General features: G+C 41.9%; 1 protein-coding gene across 1 annotated transcript in view; it reads right to left on the bottom strand.

Moving 5' to 3' along the window:
• Nucleotides 1–3,909: 3,909 nt before the first annotated feature.
• The window catches only part of slc13a3 (solute carrier family 13 member 3), a 68,883-nt gene continuing 52,750 nt past the window's right edge, over nt 3,910–20,042 (bottom strand). Inside the window, exons 12-13 of the mRNA XM_072243162.1 lie at nt 17,693–17,830; nt 3,910–5,204 (exon numbers count right to left, since the gene is read on the bottom strand). Coding sequence (XP_072099263.1) covers nt 5,049–5,204; nt 17,693–17,830 — 294 coding nt within the window. The 3' untranslated portion in view covers nt 3,910–5,048. The remainder of the gene's footprint in view (nt 5,205–17,692; nt 17,831–20,042) is intronic.

Below are 20,042 nucleotides of genomic sequence, written 5' to 3'. Positions count from 1 at the left end.
CTGGTCATCGCAGAAAGATTTAAATTTCACAAAGGGAATCAGAGCAAAAATGAAAGCATTTCTGAATATTGTGCTGAATTGCGCAAATTATGAGAACATTGTCAATTTGGAGCTGGTCTATTGGACGCATTGAGGGACAGGTTAGTGTGTGGCATGCACTGTGAAACCACACAGAAGAAGCTCCTGGGTAAAAAAGATCTTACATTAGGAAGGCGATGAACATTGCAATATCAACGGAAACAGCAGCATGGGGTGCTTCAGAGATACAACAAAAATCTCTGGAATATGCTACAAATAAAATGTCACTGAACAGAAAGGAAGGAAAGAAATGTTACCATTGTGGGAACAAGTCACATGACCCTGATGACTGTTGGTTTAAAGACAAAGAATGCAGAAACCGTGGCAAACAGGGCCACATTGGCAGATTATGCAAAGCTAGTAAACAGCAGAAAAAGGACAAAGTACAGAGAAACAAGGAACCTCAGAAAGGAAAATACAACAACGTACACAAAATGAAAGAAAGCAGCTCTGATGAAAATGTCTCAGACAAAAGTGAATTGTTTTGTCTGCAACTTCACAGTATGAAACAGACAGATGATCGAAGAGTAATATGGATCACTCCACAAGTGGCAGGCGTGAGACTGAAAATGGAATTGGGCATAGGCTCAGCTTTAACAGTGATCTCTGTACACGCCTACAAACGACTGTTTATTCACATACCTCTGAAACGAACTAAGCTACTGCTAAAGACTTACACAGGACAGAAAGTGCATCTCAAAGGTAAAATTAAAGTGACAGTGACCTACGGAGACAAAACTCAGCAGATGAACCTCTATGTACTGAAAAAGGGAGGACCACTGTTGCTGGGACAGGAAAATCCAATTGGATTGGCACACCATCAAGGCACTAGATGTATCAACAAAGGAGGACAGCTTGGCGGGGAAGATGTCCGTAGCTCTCCTCTCACCCATTGTCGACTATTACAATGATGAGGAGGAGCTAGACAGCATCAACGATGAGGACGAATGCGGTATCCGTGGCTGCGACTCAGATGAAGATACAGAGGATGCAAGTGAGACAGATATTGCCAATAAGCAGGATGACGAAGACTACCTAGAAGTAAAAGAGCAGATGTACCAGGAGAAATTGACATCTCTCAAAAGACAGCTACAGCAGTTACAGGAAGGCACTTTGCAGGAGTATCAGAAAAGGATAAAGAAACTAGATCAACAATACAAGGAAAGAATATGAAATGCAGAGCTTTTTCTGCAACTGGAGACAGAACAAGTGGAAAGGAATGATATTAAATTGAAAAAAGCAGCAGTGAAGGAATTTGAAGATAAAAAGATAGAGTTAGAAGAAAAGAAAAAGATGATTGAGAATGAGATGCTAAGAATGGAACTCACAGGAGATTCTATGGAGGTAAAGCCAATAACGACTAGGAAACTAAGGAGGAGACCTAATGACTCCGCTCCAATTACAGACAAATGACGAAAGCCTGCACCTGCGCAGTTAAACTACTTGTTAACAGATGAACAGATAATGGAAGATCTGTGAACTCTCAATAAGCTTAAATCTCCAAAAAGACCAGCATCTCCGTCTTCTGAGCACCTTGATGACAGGAGGAGAAGATGGCGGCGCAACGAAGCGTGCGCAGCCTCTCCGGTGAAATGATATCGTACCTGTTAAATAGGGGCCATGCACAATTCTGATTTGATGGAGACAGACGTGAGAAGCATGGAGGAACATCTGGAGAAACTTCTGAAATGCCAGGTTCGCTGCCACTGCTACTGTGCAATCAAGAATCTCCAGAGGGAAGGCCTCAAATCCTTGGTTTGCCTGCTGCTGGCGGCCGGGGCTGGGGTCGAAACATTCGGCAGAGATGGTGCTCGGTGCTTGGTGTTGGAGGGCTGGTCAGAGGTTTGAAGTTTTCGGACGACTCAGAATCGGATTGTGGTCGGGCATGGTAGGGAGAGTTTTCTTCGTTCTCCTGTCTGCGTGAGATGTGGGACTTTCGAGAGACTTTGAAGTTTTTTTACTGTGCCCATGGCCTGTTCTTCATCAAGTTATGGTACTGTTGCACTGTTGTAACTATATGTTATAATTATGTGGTTTTTGTCAGTTTTTCGGTCTTGGTCTGTCTTGTGTTTCTGTGATATCATACCGGAGGAATATTGTATCATTTCTTAATGCATGCATTACTAAATGACAATAAAAGAGGACTGCATGTCCTCATAATCTAATAATCAATAATCTAATCTTCCCAGCACTCCTGCTGAATCACCAGCACAAGAGGTGAAGCACGAATAGAAGATGGAAAGTTAAATTATGATAAGAGATAGTATCATAAAGGTCAGGCTATCTATTTGGAATCTAAGGAGAATTCGAAGATTGGCTGTGTAATTAGCTCAGTTGGAACAAATGGAGGGAGGAGAAGATGGCGGCGCGACGCAGCACGCGCGGCCTCTCCAATAATGATATCGGTATTTGTAAGTAGGATGCCGTGCACAATTCTGATTTGATGGAGACAGACGTGAGAAGCACAGAGGAACATCTGGAGAAACTCCTGAAATGCCCGGTTCGCTGCCGCTGCTACTGTGTGATAAAGAATCTCTGGAGGGGAAGGACCCAAATCCTTGGCTTTGCCTGTTGCTGGTGGCCGGGGCTGGGGTTGAAGCGCTCGGCAGAGATGGTGCTCGGTGCTCGGTGTCGGAGGCTCGAAGTTTTTGGATGGACTCAGAGTTGGACTGTGGTCAGGTGCTTTCAGGATGCTGCATCGGCAAGTTTGCGGCGCTGGAAGCTGATGGCAGGGAGAGTTTTCTTTCTTCCACCGTCTGCATGAGATGATGGGACTTTCGAGAGACTTTTTTTTACCCTGCCCATGGTCTGTTCTCTATCAAATTATGGTATTGCTTGCGCTGTCGTAACTACGTGTTATAATTATGTGGTTTTTGTCAGTTTTTCAGTCTTGGTCGGTCTTGTGTTTCTGTGATATCACACTGAAGGAACATTGTATCATTTCTTAATGCATGCATTACTAAATGACAATAAAAGAGGACTGCGTGTCCTCATAATCTAATCTAATATGGGTAAGGAAGACAAGTGATAACATAAATATGTGTATATATCCAGGACAGCTGCACAGAGGAGTCTTCATTATACGGAGGTGATCTGCTGCCTAGAACTCTTAGCAATTTGGGGGTGCACATCTTCTTAACTCCCTATGCTCAGGGGTCAACTTTTATATGGAAATCTGTATTAAAACAAACAAGTTTATTGACAGACTGAAGATCACACTAGTTGAAGACACTTTCCAATACCATCTCAGTTTTGATGATTGTACATATTTTTAAGAATAACATTCACCTTTTCACGGATTTCACTTTGCTTTTGTCATCTTTGCAAGATGGAGGTGACTGCTCTTTATGGCGGAACCTGCCAGTTTGTGGATTGTTTAATTCATTCCAGACAATAGAGTGAAGACCTATTTGCTTCAGTGCCAAACAATCCAGAGAAGACCCCCCACCCCCAGAGACTTGAGTTATAAATGGGTCTTAGACCAAAAGTAAAAAATAGGCTTGTTATAATTCGATATTATTACGTTACTTTGTTATAATTTGATATAATTAAGTTGCTAAGTAAACAAATGGTAGGCGTTTGTATGTTAACAGTAAACATATTTGTTTAGCATAATGCCCCAGTAAAAAAACAGTTGATACACTATTAAAATAAAAGGGGAGGAGTGTACCTTATAGCCTACATTATAACAAGGGACCACTTGATGTTTTAGTGACTCGTCATTGCATGCGCTATTAGACGCGTATTGAGCATGCGCTATTAGACACGTGTTGATCTGTACGTGTGTGCCGAGTTTGGATTCTGCCAGTAAGGAACCATGAAACTTAAATCTCATCTCCTGCGTTTTTATTAATAGTATTGTGTGTAACCAGGCCACATACACAACAGCCATCTAAATGAATGTGTTAATTAAGCAGTTCCTCACAAATGTCACGGATAACCTTTCAACCCTAAAAGTAAAAATATAAACCATGCTCAATCTCATTAATCATGTTACAATGTTAAATCAGAGAGCCTGGTCAAACCTGCTTGGAAATTCTTGCCTTGCTGAATTCCCATCAATAGATAGAAATGTTATTCCGCCTGCTGGCTGTGTAATAGAGGGAGTTTAACATAGAACAGTACAGCACAGAAACAGACCATTCGGCCCTCAATGTTGTGTCAAACTAGCTAAAAAGTAAATCAAAAATGGCCAAAAACTAATCCCTCTAACCAACACAATATCCAGATCCCTCCATCTTCCTCATATCCATGTGTCTAAACATCTCTTAAAAGCCCCTAATGCATTTGCCTCTACCACCAGACCAGGCATCCACCATACTCTGAATAAAAAACACACACCCCTCACATCCCTTTTGAACCTACCCCCTCTCACCTTCAAGCATGCCCTCTGGTATTAGACACTTCTACCCTGGGAAAACAGATACTTCCTGTCTACTCTTTCTATGCCTTTCATAATCTTATAAACCTCTGTCAGATCTCGCCTCAGCCACTGGCACTCCAGAGGTAACAACCCAAGTTTATCCAGCCTCTCATGACAGCACATTCACTCTAAACTAGGCAGAATCCTGGTAAACCTTTTCTGCATCCTCAAGAGACTTCCTATAGTGAGGAGAGTGGAAGTGTATGCAATACTCCAGATGTGGCCCAACCAGAGTTTTATAAAGTTCTAACATAACCTCTTGGCTTTTGAATTCAACACTTTTAAATATGAGGTTTCTCCATTCTCCATCTTCAGTGCATTTTAATAATGATTATTAATGACAATACCTCTGAAAATAACTTTTTACAATTATCATTTTATATTCAATATAAAAATCATTAGTTCATATTCATTAAAATATGTGTAAGATCTGTAAATTCTTCAGGTCATTTTGCACAGTTGGGGCCGATCTAACCTTGAGAGAGTTGCTTCACAACCTCAATGTTACATTGCTTCTCACAAGGTTTGCAACCTACGGTGCCATATATTACGCAGTGCCATTCAGGGAGATGTGAGTGAGGTTTTGCATAGGCTCTGCCCACTTGGGATAGGTGGACAAATCGAACAAGTAGTAACCCCACGTGTTCACAGCTACCATAAGCAGGAGAATCCCCATGATGTTCATGACAAACCCGGATCTTACCTGCAAAAAACAGATCCAATCGATTAGTGCCATGTAAAGTAACTCCTTTTGTTACAAAGTTAAAAGCACTGTTGACTCTAAAATACTGAGAGCAAAGTGATAAAGTCATAGTCAAAGTAAAGTAAGTATGTATATGTCACCAAATACTATCTTGGGATTCATTTTCTCACAGGCATTTACAGGAAAGTAAAGAAGTACTTTCTGAGAAACTATAAGTAACAAGGTCTGACAAACAATCATTGTTCAAAAGAAAACAAATTGTGCAATTAATATTAAATAAAACGAATAATCCTGAGAACACGAGTTGTAAAGAGTCCTTAGGTTGTGAAATCAGTTCAGAGTTGAGGAGAGTGAAGTTATTCACACTGGTTCAGGAGTCTAATAGTTTAATGGTAATAACTACTCCTCAACCTGGTGGTGTGGGACCCAAGGCTCCCGTACCCCTGGTCCAGTAGTAGTAGTAGTAGTAGTAGTAGTAGTAGTAGTAGTAGTAGTAGTGGGAAGAGAGTATGGCCTGGATGGGAGGTGTCCTTGATGATGGAAGCTGCTTTCTTGTGGCAGTGCTGCTTGTAGGTGTGCCCAATAATGGGGGGGGGGGGGCTTTCCCCATGATGGACTGGGTGAGACTTTTCCATTCCTGGGCATTGATATTTCCATACCAAGCTATGATGCCACTAGTCAGGATACTCTCCACTGTGCATCTATAGAAGTTTGTCAAAGTTTTAGATGACATGCCAAATCTACACAAACTTCTAAGAAAGCGATAGGAACATGGCTCAAAATGTCTGCAAGCATTTCTATTGGACATATTGAGCACCAATGTCGGTGACAAGTGTATTGATAGGGGAGGATGGAAGTGGTTAGGTGATGCATAAAGAAGGACTCTTTACACTGAGGCATGTGTGGCCATTTTCCTCCATCGAGAATTGACAGGATTTCCTTGTTCCCCTGGTAATGAGAACTGAATGAACTGTTCAAGGTTTACTTACTGGCTATTTTGCGGCTGGTGTTTAGGTCAGCTATGAAGGTCCTCATTCTCTGTTCATGGCCACTCAGATGTAGAAGGATTCTTCATTGATCTTTCTGTAACAGCTTTGTTTTACCATTCAGGGTGGTTAGCCCTAAGCTGAACCTCCGAACTTGGAGGTCTGGTGATCTACTGTTAGTCTGGCCTCTACCCTTTGACCTGTTTGGCATGGGTAAATGGGTAACCCTGCCAAGAGCCAAAGCATAAAGCCTTGACTCCAGCTGACATAGCTCCCCGAGTCATTGAAGCATGCAAGCCTCCAATCCTCAGCAAGGTTTGGAGGTGTTCAAGGTGCGCTTTGACTGTAATACTGCACTGTCACACTACAGCACCTCCTGCCTGATTAGTAAGAGGATTGATCTGCTCTCCACACATGCCTTTGAAGAGAGAATCGATAGCAGAGAGGCTGGCAATGTTAGGAAGTCGCCCTTAGTAAATTTCCACCACTTTACAAAGAGTGGTAAATCTGTGGAACTCATTGCCAAGTCATTGGGTATATTTAAAGCGGAGGTTGATGGCTTCTTGATTAGTAAGGGTGTCAGGGTTATGGGGAGAAGGCAGGGCAATGGGGATAATAAATCAGCAAGATGGAATGGCGGAGCAATCTGGCCTAATTCTGCTGCTGTATCTTATGGTCTAGATATCAAGCCTACTGTCACTTTCCCATGGTGGTTTGGTGTGGGGGCTGGGGGAGGAATCAAAAACAAGAGGTCTTCAAAGTCAAGTTGAGTTTATTATTGTATGCACAGCTATGTGTGTGTTCTGGTGGAATGAAACACTTACTTGTAGCAGCACCATAGGCACATCGGCTTAAAGTGAGAATCCAAATCAGAATCAGGTTTAATATCACTGGCACAAGTTGTAACATTTGTTATTATTACACAGCAGTACGATGCAATACATAATTAAAACATTATTAAATCACAGTGTATATATATTTAAAAAGTTAATTAACTAAGTTGTGTGAAAGGAAAAAGAAAGTGTGAGTTAGTGTTTAGGGTTCAATGTCCATTCAGCAATCTGATGGCAGAGGGAAAGAAGCTATTCCTGAATTCCAGAAGGAAAGGAGTTTGAGACATAAAATATTTTAGGGAGTGGTTGATATTTGGAATGTGCTGTCAAAGGAGGTGGCAGAACCAGATACAACGATCATACCCACAAGACATTTAGACAGGCCCTTAAATAGGCAAGAAGATTGCATCAGATTTATCACATGAACATTGAAATGCATCGTTTGTGTGAACAACCAACACAGCCCAAGGATGTGATGGGGGCAGCCCGTAAGTGTCGCCACACCTCCCAGCGCCATCATGCTATGTCACAATGCTTGGCAGAATGCAGAACCAACATACAACGAGCAGCAACAACAACAATGAACCAGAACGACAACAGCAAAACAAGCCTCTCTCCCACCCTCCTCAGGAGAAGGATTGGATTAGCGTTAATTGTTTCAATTCCCGACATAGAGTCCTAGAGCACTACAGCAGAGAAGCTAGACCGTTGGCCCATCTAGTCTGTGCCAAACTGTTATTTTGCCTAGTCACATCAACCTATACCTGGACCATAACCCTCCATAACCCTCCCATCAAAGTACCTATCCAAACTTCTCTTCAATGTTGCAATCAAACCCGCATCCACCACTTTCACTGGCAGCTCATTCCACACTTGCACCACCCTCTGAGTGAAGAACATTCCCCTTGAGTTCCCCTTAAATATTTCACCTTTCACCCTTAAATATTTCACCCTTCACCCTTAAGCTATGAACTCTAGTTTTAGTCCCACCAAACCTCTGTGGAAAAAGCCTGCTTACCTTTACCCTATCTATATACCCCTTATAATTTTGTATACCTCCATCAAATCTCACCTCATTCTCCTACACTCCGGGGAGTAAAGTCCGAACTGTCCAAGTCACTCAGAGAAAGTGTAAACTAAAGCTTCAGCGTAAATTCATATGATTCACCACCCATATCATCTTGTCAGTTAGCAAAAAAGATCCATTTATGCTTCTTTCTGTTTCTCATTAACCAGCAAGGCTTCTGTTTCCATCAATATGTTAGCTCCTACACCTTGGGCTTTGAAAACATTTTTTTCAATTACCTTTGACTTATCACCTTATCAAATGCCTTCTGGACTTCAAAAGAAAGAAAATTTCTGGTTCCCACTTATCCACAGCAGGTGTTACTTTTCAATGAATTCAAATAAACTGGTCAAACATGATTGTTCTAATATCAAAATTTATATTTGCTCAATTACTTTTGCATTTTTCTAAGTACCCTCTAATGGTGTCTTTATCAACAGCGTCAAATATTAAGTAATTGTTAAATAACTGACTTGTCGTTTCCAGTTTTCTGTCTCCTTCCCCCTTTGAATAAAGGATTTACATCTGCTATTTTCCGATCCACTGGAACCTATAGCATAATATCACCACCAAGTGCTTCAGCTCCCCCAAAACTCTTACCCCCTCTCCAGATGCATATTCAGCATTCCAGAGCCAGTTCCCTCTATGACACTGTGGTTCATTGTTCAATCATTCTCAACACCCAATCCTCCTCCCAAAGCCACCTCTGAAGATTCACTGCCTACCATTTTTCCTTCTTGACTCCCATTGTTCAGTCACTCCTTATTTGTGATTATGTGATTAAATTCTTTCAATATAGCAAAAAGGCTGAACCTCATTTGCCATTCAACAAAATCATGGCTGCTCCAGTATCTCAACTCCATTTCCCACTTGATCCCAATATTCCTTGCTTTCCTTGTCTTGAATATGACTGAGCATCTACATTTCCCTTCTAATAGAGAATTCCAAAGGCATACAACAACCTGATTGCAAACATTTACCTCACTTCAATCCTATTTAGAATATAGAACACTACAGCTTGATATTGTGCTGACCTTTTAACCTACTCTATGACCAATCTAACCCTTTCTTCCTATATAGCCCTCCATTTTTCTATCATCCATGTGCCTACCTAAGATTTTCGTTAAGTGCCTCCTAATGTATCTGCCTCTACCACCACCCCTGGTAATGCATTCCATGAACCCACCAGTCTCTGTGTAAATAAACTTACCTCTGACCTCCCTCTTATAATTTCCTCTAATCACCTTAAAGTTATGCTCCTTGTATTAGCCATTTCAAAGTTCAAAGTAAGTTTTATTATCAGAGTACATATATGTCACCACATACAAATCTGAGATTCATTTTTCTGTGGGCACACTCAGCAAATCTATAGAATAGTCACCGTAAATAGGATCAATGAAAGAGCTAGAGCATAGAAGATAAACTGTGTAAATGCACATATAAATAAATAGCAATAAATAACAAGAGCATGAAATAACAAGATAAAGAGTCCTTAAAGTGAGATCACATGTTGTGGGATCAGGTCAATGGATGAGTGTAGTTATCCTCTTTTGTTCAAGAGCCTGATGGTTGAGGGGTAGTAACTGTTCTTGAAGCTGGTACTGTGGGTTCTGAGGCTCCCGCACCTTCTACCTGATGGCAGCAGCAAGGAAAGAGCATTATCTGGGTGGTGACAATCTTCCATGATGGATTTCCACCCTTGGAAAAGTCTCTGGCTATCCACTCAATCTATGCCTCTTATAATTTTGTTACCCTCTGTCAAATGGCCAAAACTTAATGTGAGATCATGTTTACTAATTCTACAATCATCCATTAAGTATTATCAATTTACTCAACAATTTTGCTTGTTTGTAGTCAAGTGAAGCTATATTTTCTTGTTACTCTATGCCCAAAATCAGTAGGGATAGTACCACTGGCTACATATTGAGCATGACTTTGAGTGTCTCATGCAGGATAAAATTGCAAACTCTCCACTTACAATACATGAGAAGTCTGTTCAGCAATAAATGATCATTATGTGGATGGGTTCAAAGAGGCAGAATCATAAATCTGCTTACTCATCACTGTTCACTTTTTAAAAATCATTGACCTTCTTTTGGTTAAAGTTTTAGTTTATAAGCAGTGTTCTATCTTGAGCTGGACTTTCTGGTCCAAAAGTGAATGCCCTAAATCAACCACAAGTAATGCTATTTCTCAAAGGTTGTTGAATCATGGCCTGGCCATTAAATCACAGATCTGTTTAAAATTGGCCATGTGAAGGTCAATCGGGTTGTTATGAGTACAACTCTGAGTGCCAAGGCAAGTTTTGTCCTGTTGATAACATCTGCCAAGTTCACCAAATACATTCATAAGTAAATAATTTGGGACTTACACAGACGATAGAAAAGAATTTTTAACTTGCAGTGTGTTAGTCGAGCTGTTTGTATTTATTGTGAACATTAGATATTTTGTCTGCTTTGTGATCATTGATTCCCTCTGTGCAGAGTCATCACTGATTTATGACGTCCACATAGTATAACCTGGCACCCATTAGTGTAGGAAACCTCCCAAGGTACATCATGGAACGATCATCAAATGTAGATGATACCGGTCCTGTGGCTTGATGTTCTGTTGAACGTCAGTAATCACTGACTCACAATATTCATGACACTATAATAACATAGCACCCATTAATGTGCAGGAATTAAATCCCCACTACATGTAAAGGGAATGACTCTAAAGTTCTCATTATAAGATCATAAGACCATAAGGTATAGGAGCAGAATTAGGCTATTTGACCCATCAAGTCTGCTGCACCATTTCATCATGACTGATCTGTTTCCTTCTCAGCCCCAATCTCCCTGTCTTCTCCCCATATCCCTTCATGCCCTGACTAACTATCAACCTTTGTCTTAAATATACCCAATGACTTGGCCTCCACAGCCACCTGTGGCAACGGCTTCCGCAGATTCACCACTCTCTGGCTAAAGAAATTCCTCCTCATCTCCATTCTAAATGGACGTCCCTCTATTCTGAGGCTGTGTCCTCTTGTCTTAGACTCTCACACTATAGGAAACATCCTCACCACATCCACTTTATTTAGGCCTTTCAACATTTGATAGGCTTCAATGGGATCCCCACTCATTCTTCTGAATTTCAGTGAGTACAGGGCCAGAGCCATCAAACACTCTACGTATGATAAGGTTTTCAATCCCAGAATAATTTTCATGAACTCCTTCGAATCCTCTCCAATGTCAGCACATTATTTCTTAGATAAGGGGCCCAAATCTGCTCACAATACTCCAAGTGAGGCCTCACCAGAGCCTTATAAAGCCTCAAGACTAAATCCTTGCTTTTATATTCAAGTCCTCTTGAAAAGAATGCTAACATCTCATTTGCCTTCTTCACCACCTTCCTCCTGTAGTCTCAGAACTCTTCAACATAATATGGTATTTGAAAGCAAAACTGCCAATAATAACACAATTAAATTCAGAGATTATTAAGAAATCACAATTGGAGAAAAAAATATATATATTTCCCATTTGTGACTTCTTAATAATTCCTGAATTTAACCACTTTACTATTGGAAGTTTTGCATTCAAATGCCAAGGCCTTAAACCCTGGAAGTCCTCTCATATCCCTCCCTAAAGTCTTCCGTACGAGTGGGTTTTTGCTTCAGGTTCTATCACTGACCTACACATGAAGGGCAATTTCTAGCTGACAATGAACCCACTGGCCTGCATGTCTTGCATGAAAGCCGATCACCCATGGGAAACTCATGCTATCACAGGCAAAACCTGCAAACTCTATACCCAAGCTTCTTTTATGCCATGGACCAATACCATTAAGCATTAAGGTTGGGAATCCCCAGCTCTGTATGGGCATCATCAGATGCCAGGATTGAAATGGGGTCACTGGGGCTATGAGACAGTGGCTCTATTTGTTACACCACTGTGCCACCATGGTAGCTGATTAATCCACAAGACCATAAGATATAGGAGCAGAAGTAGGCCATTCGGCCCATTGAGGCTGCTCTGCTATTCAATCATGAGCTGATCCAATTCTTCCAGTCATCCCCACTCCCCTGCTTTCACTCCATACCCTTTGATGCCCTGGCTAATCAAGAAACTATCTATGCTGCCTTAAATACACCCAATAACTTAGCCTCCACAGCCACTTGTGGCAACAAATTCCACAGATTTACCACCCTCTGACTAAAGTCATTTCTCCGCATCTCAGCTCTAAAAGGACGTCCTTCAATCCTGAAGTCATGCCCTCTTGTCCTAGAATCCCCGACCATGGGGAATAATTTTGCCAGATCTAACCTGTTCAGGCTTTTTAACATTCGGAATGTTTCTATGAGATCCTCCCTCATTCTCCTGAACTCCAGGAATACAGCTCAAGAGCTGCCAGACGTTCCTCATACGGTAACTCTTTCATTCCTGGAATAATTCTCATGAATCTTCTCTGAACCTTCTCCAATGTGAGTATATCCTTTCTAAAATAAAGAGCCCAAAACTGCACACAATACTCCAAGTGTGGTCTCACAATTGCCTTATAGAACTTCAACATCACATCCCTGCTCTTATATTATGTACCTCTTGAAATGAATGCCAACATTGCATTCGCCTTCTTCACAATTGACTCAACATGGTTAATCTTTAGGGCACCTTGCACAAGGACTCTCAAGTCCCTTTGCATCTCTGCATTTTGAATTCTCTCCCCATCTAAATAATAGTTTGCCTGTTTATTTCTTCCACCAAAGTGCATGACCATACACTTTCCGACATTGTATTTTATTTGCCACTTCATTGCCCATTCCCCTAAACTACCTAAATCTCTCTGCAGGCTGTCTGTTTCCTCAACCCTACCCGCTCCTCCACCTATCTTTGTATCATTGACAAATTTAGCCACAAATCCATTAATACTGTAGTCCAAACCATTGACATACATCGTAAAAAGTAATGGTCCCAACACCGACTCCTGTGAAACCCCACTCTCTATTTTCTGCCGATCAGCCAATGCTCCAACCACACTAGTAACTTCCCTGTAATTCCATGGGCTCTTACCTTGCTAAGCAGCCTCTTGTGCGGCTCCTTATCAAAGTCCTTCTGAAAATCCAAGTACATCACGTCTACTGCTTCGTGCCACAATTTTATGCATTGGCTGCATCGACCTTACCAGATCCCCATCTGGTAGGGGACGAGGGGACTACTGCACAAGATTGAAATAAGCTGCAGAGAGTTGTAAGGTCAGCTAGCTGCATCACGAGCATGAGCCTCACCAGCATCCAGGACATCTTCGAGGAGCGATGCCTTAAAAAGGTAGCACCCATCATTAAGGACCCCATCACCTAGGATATGCCTTGTTCTCATTGCTACCATCAGGATGGAGGTACAGGAGCCTGAAGACACACACTCAACGATTCAAGAACAGCTTCTTCCCCTCTGCCATCTGATTTCTGAATGGACAATGAACTCATGAACACTACCTCACTACTTTTTTATTTCTATTTTTGGTACTACTTCTTTACTTCTCCATGGATTGTCACCTTGTCGCGGTGGAGAGGCTTGTGTGGTCCTATGATCCCGAGAGCAATGCCGTCTGGAGCTATGCTCCTGGTGGGGTCACCCATGGCAGTAAGGTCGAGGGGGAGGTCCCTGACAAAGAACAATCCAACCAAGACCTCAACAGTGGAACAGGCGGATGAAGTTACTTCGAACTCATTGACTGTGAAGGCGGATGAAGGCTGCAACAAATCCATCAGCTCCATTCGTCGTGGTTTCCATGCCATTGGAATCAGTTGGTTGATTTGTGAAGTATCGTGTACTTCTTGGAGTGCAACATCAAGTACACGTTAAACAAATACACGCACAGGCGTCTTCGCTCTGTACAGAATGAAGACCATCATCCTTGACCTCGAGGGATAGCCACGACGATGATGACTACTTCTTTAATTTAACTATTTAATGTACTTATACTTACTGTAATTCACAGTTCTTTTATTAAAATATATTGTAATGTACTGCTGCTGCAAAGACATCGAATTTCATGACATGTGCTAGTGATACTGAACCCGATTCTGACTCATTTGGATAGTGTACCATATAGCCTACATTATAATAAGGGACTACTTTATGTTTTAGTAACATGTTGCATGCGCTATTAGGCGCATATTGATCTGTACGTGTGTGTCGAGTTCGAATTCTGCCAGTAAAGAACCATGAAACTTAGCTCCCGTCTCCAGCGTTTTTACTAATGGCATTGTTGTGTAACCAGGCCACATACACAACAAATTGGCGATGAGGTTAATGAACCTACATCTTATCGTAACGCTGGGTTTTAGTTGATAATGACACTCGAAAGAAGAGCACAAGGAACAAACCAAGGAGCGGGAGAAGGAGGCAGAGTGCGGATGCGAGTCAGAAAGGAAGCTGGAGCACAGCCGGGGTCGGGAATGTCAGGAGACTAAGAGACACAGTCGTAGCCGCAGCACATCTAGGTGAGACCACAGCCAGTGCTGACCCCCCAGGGGTTGAGGGTCTGCCTGCCCCAGAGGAGAGATAAAAAGGAGCGACACAATCATCAAGACGGAGTGAGCTCGTAGCAGAAAGGACACGTGAGTCAAAAAGAAAACAAGGGGAAAACGGGGCTAAATTAACATAACAAAAATAGTGATGATTGAAATCATTACAACGTTTGATAGTGGCATTGAAGACTGGGCAACTTACACTGAGGGAGTGGAGTTATATTGTGAGGCTAACGGTGTTAATGATGTAAAGAAAGCCAGCATCTTACTCAATATTATGGGAGCAAAAACATATGGGCTGCTACGGAGTTTGTTAACCCCTGAAAAGCCAGCTGACAAAACGTTCAAGCAAATAGTAGACACTCTCCAACAGCACCTAAACCCCAAACCACTGGTCATTGCTGAAAGATTTAAATTACACAAATGGAATCAGAGCAAAAATGAAAGCATTTCTGAATATTGTGCTGAATTACGCAAGTTATCAAAACATTGTCAATTTGGAGCTGTCTATCGGATGTATTGAGGGACAGGTTAGTGTGTGGCATGCACTGTGAAACCACACAGAAGAACCTCCTCTGTGAAAAAGATCTTACATTAGGAAGGCGTTGAACATTGCAATATCAACGGAAACAGCAGCACGGGGTGCTTCAGAGATACAACAAAAATCTCTGGAATATGCTACAAATAAAGTGTCACTGAACGGAAAGGAAGGAAAGAGATGTTACTGTTGTGGGAACATGCTGAACAGAAATGAAGGAAAGAAACATTACCATTGTGGGAACAGGTCACATGACCCTAATGACTGTTGGTTTAAAGACAAAGAATGCAGAAACTGTGGCAAACAGGGCCACACTGGCAGAGTATGCAAAGCTAGTAAACAGCAGAAAAAGGACAAAATACAGAGAAACAAGGAACCTCAGAAAGGAAAATACAACAATGTACACAAAATGGAAGAAAGCAGTTCTGATGAAAATGACTCAGACAAAAGTGAATTGTCCTGTTTGAAACTTCACAGCGTGAAAGGGACAGATGATCGAAGAGTAATATGGATCACTCCACAAGTGGCAGGCGTGAGGTTGAAAATGGAGTTGGGAACAGGCTCAGCTTTAACAGTGATCTCTGTACACGACTACAAATGACTGTTTTCTCACATACCTCTGAAATGAACTAAACTACTGCTAAAGACTTACACAGGACAGAAAGTGCGTCCCAAAGGTAAAATTAAAGTGACAGAGACCTATCGAGACAAAGCTCAGCAGATGAACCTCTATGTACTGAAAAAGGGAGGACCACTGTTGCTGGGACGTGAATGGCTCAGGAAAATCCAATTGGATTGGCACACCATCAAGGCACTAGATGTATCAACAAAGGAGGACAACTTGGCAGGGAAGATGTCCGCAGCTCTGCTCTCACCCATTGTCGACTATTACAACGATGAGGAGGAGCTAGACAGCATCAACGATGAGGACGAATGCGGTATCCGTGGCTGCGACTCAGATGAAGATACAGAGGATGTAAGGGAGATAGATGTTGCCAATAAGCAGAATGATGAAGACTACCTAGAAGTAAAAGAGCAGATGTACCAGGAGAAATTGACATCTCTCAAAAGACATCTCTCAAATGAAATGCAGAGCTTTTTCTGCAACTGGAGACAGAACAAGTGGAAAGGAATGATATTAAATAGAAAAAAGTAGCTGTGAAGGAATTTGAAGATAAAAAGATAGAGTTAGAAGAAAAGAAAAAGATGATTGAGAATGAGGTGCTAAGAATGGGACTCACAGGAGATTCTATGGAGGCAAAGCCAATAATGACTGGGAAACTAAGGAGGAGACCTAATGACCCTGTTCCAATTACAGACAAATGACGAAAGCCTGCACCTGCGCAGTTAAACTACTTGTTAACAGATGAACAGATAATGGAAGATCTGTGAACTCTCAATAAGCTTAAATCTCCAAAATGACCAGCATCTCCGTCTTCTCCTGAGCATCTTCCCAGCACTCCTGCTGAATCACCAGCACAAAGAGATGAAGCAGGAATAGAAGATGGATAGTTATATTACAATAAGAGATGGTATCATAAAGGTCAGGCTAACTATTTGGAATCTAAGGAGAATACGAAGATTGGCTGTGTAATTAGCTCAGTTGGAACAAATGAGATATGTGTAAGGAAGACAGGTGATAGCACAAAGATGCGTGTATATCTAGGACAGCTGCACAGAGGAGGTGATCTGCTGCCTAGAACTCTTAACAAGTTGGAGGCACACACCTTCTTAACTCCCTATGCTCAGAGGTCAACTTTTCATGACTTTTGTATGGAAATCTGTATTAAAACAAACAAGTTTATTGACAGACTGAAGAACACACTATTTGAAGACACTTTCCAATACCATCTCAGTTTTGATGATTGTACATATTTTTAAGAATAACATTCACCTTTTCACGGATTTCACTTTGCTTTTGTCATCTTTGCAAGATGGAGGTGACTACTCTTTATGGCTGGAACCTACCAATTTGTGGATTGTTCAACTTATTCCAGACAATAGAGTGAAGACCTATTTGCTTCAGTGCCGGACAATCTAGAGAAGACCTCCCCCAGAGACTTGAGTTATAAATGGGTCTTAGACCAAAAGTTTAAAAAAAAGGCTTGTTATAATTCGATATTATTACGTTACCTTGTTATAATTTGATATTATTAAGTTGCTAAGTAAACAAATGGTAGGCGTTTGTATGTTAAGGGTAAACATATTTGCTTAGCATAATGCCCCAGTAAAAAAACAGTTGATACACTATTAAAGTAAAAGGGGAGGAGTGTACCATATAGCCTACATTATAATAAGGGACTACTTTATGTTTTAGTAACACGTTGTTGCATGCACTATTAGGCACATATTGAGCATGCACTATTAGGCGTGTATTGATCTGTACGTGTGTGTCGAGTTCGAATTCTGACAGTAAAAAACCATGAAACCTAACTCCCATCTCCAGCGTTTTTATTAATAACATCATTGTGTAACCAGGTCACATACACAACAGATAGAAATTCCATCAATGAAATGCCCACTTTGGCTCAGAGGCTACAAGATAAATCGTACATACCATATCCTTGACCTTTAGGTGGCCTGTGGCAAACGCAATGGAATTTGGAGGCGTTGATATCGGCAGCATGAAAGCATAGGAGCACACAACAGTCGCTGGGACCATGAGGAACAGAGGGTTCACCCTCATCCGGAGAGACTGGAATAAATGATTAGCACATAGCGTGAGATGCTGTCCTCACGAACAAGCACAGCTTACCAAACACCAGTTGCACTGATGTCTGAGACACGTACATACTGCTACCTCAAAGTACATCCTCAGTCGGCATTCCATATTGAGAGCATGCTTCAATTATAATGCAACAGGCACACAACTTGCTTTGGTGCAGCGCTTCCAATATCGTCAAAAATCTCAGGGTTCCTACAAAGGAGTGCTAGCAGGCAGCATCGAATGCCAACTTGGATAGGAGGTTGCTTGGAAAGCCGATGGAAGCTTGTTCAAATAGGCAAATTCTTAAACTACAGAGGACTGGAGGTGTATGGAGGGGATTCTACAGCGGAGGCTCCAACGTGCATGGATTGAACGAAGCTGCGGAGAGTTATAGAATCAGACAGCTGCACCGCAGACACAACCCTCCCCACCATCAAAGGCATCTTCAAAGGTGTACTCAAGGAGGTAGCATCCATCACTGAAATCCCTCTCTATCCCGGGCATGGCCTCTTCTCATTACTACCATCAGGGAGGGGCTACGGGAGCCGAAAGATGCACATTCAACATTTTAGGAACAGCTTCTTCCCCTCTGCCATTGGATTTCTCAGTGGGCCATGAATCCATGAACACTGCCTTACTATGCGATACACACACAAAATGCCGGAAGTACTCAGCAGGTCAGGCGGCGTATATGGAAAAGAGTAAGCAGGCGACGCTTCGGGCTGAGACCCTTCATCAGGACTGAGAAGGAAGGGGATAAGTCAGAACACCTCACCATTCCTCTTTTGCACTATTTATATACATATTTATTGTTTGATTGTAATTTATAGTAATTGTTTGTGTATTGCCACAAAATAACTAAATTTCACAACGTATGTCAGTGGGAGGTTACTGCAGTTTACAGAATTTGGAAGCATGGAGTGACTCAAAGGCAGAGATGAAAATCTTAAGATTTGTTAAAGATCTGTAGCCTACATCGGTCAAAGTTCAAGTCAATTTATAACTACTTTTACTTAGGAAAGTTAGCTTAAATGTTACAATGCCTTATGATATGAGTATAGGCAGCACAGTCTAAGCCAGGGGTCCCCAACCTATTTCACACTGCGGACCCGCCGACTGGGGGGGGGCGGTGGTGGTGGTAGGGTTGCCAACGGACAAGAGTAGCAGTCAAATACGCTGGGTTTACCCCGAGATAGACTACAATGACCATGAAGCCTTGCGCGGGTAACAGCGCGCATGTGTGTACGATATTTTTTTCCACAAATCGTTTTTGGTGATTCTGCTCGGGGTGGGGGGTTAATCACGACCGGAATATCGGTGATAAGTGGCTAATACACTCAATTTCATTTCTAAAAGGGTTTATCTAACGAATTTAATATTAAACACACAGTGCATGTTTTCCTCGCATGAATATAGTGATAAGTCAATTATCAGGGGAGCTTGAAGTAAGTGTTGAACGAACTTCCAGTAGAAGTGGTAGAGGCAGGCTTGATTTTATCATTTAAAGAAAAATTGGATAGGTTTATGGACAGGAAAAGAATGGAGGGTTATGGGCTGAGTGCAGGTCGGTGGGACTAGGTGAGAGTAGCGTTCGGTACAGACTAGAAGGGGAGAGATGGCCTGTTTCCGTGCTGTAATTGTTATATGGTTATATAAGTCAATAGCATCATAACATTTTAAGTAACGTTTGCATATTAAACACACAGCACATATTTTCCCCGTATGAACATATAAAATCATTGCAACACACCAATATCACTGAATCAGTGGGAGCCCTGGGCTTGTTTCCCTGCAACGATACGGTCCTATCAAGAGGTGATGGGAGACAACGATACTCGAAGGGGGTTCCTTATGTCCAGTCTATTCCGCAATTTAGTTTTCGTTGCATTCGTTGCACAGATATGTTGGAAATGGAAGCAACGTTTTCAGTGTTTTCGTGGCTATCTCAGGATTTTTAGCCTTGACTTTGATCCAGAATGCCAGCAGAGATGTTATGTCAAACATACTTTTCAGCCCGCCGTCATTTGCAAGCTCGGAGAGTTGATCTCCTTCCCGCGCTGAAATGGATGACACGCGGGTAATGACCTCGCATGCGTAATAGCTCAACAGTGGGTATGACAAGGAATGAGGAAAGGTGCAGCTGACTCCTATCGCCAAATCATATCGCTTCCTTGCGGCCCGGGAGCGCATGCTTTGCGGC

Source organism: Mobula birostris, chromosome 2, assembly GCF_030028105.1.
Source record: "Mobula birostris isolate sMobBir1 chromosome 2, sMobBir1.hap1, whole genome shotgun sequence".
Classification (NCBI taxonomy): Eukaryota; Metazoa; Chordata; class Chondrichthyes; order Myliobatiformes; family Myliobatidae; genus Mobula; species Mobula birostris.
The sequence above is the reverse complement of the archived record's forward strand: the minus strand, read 5'-3'. Positions and strand labels throughout refer to the sequence as shown.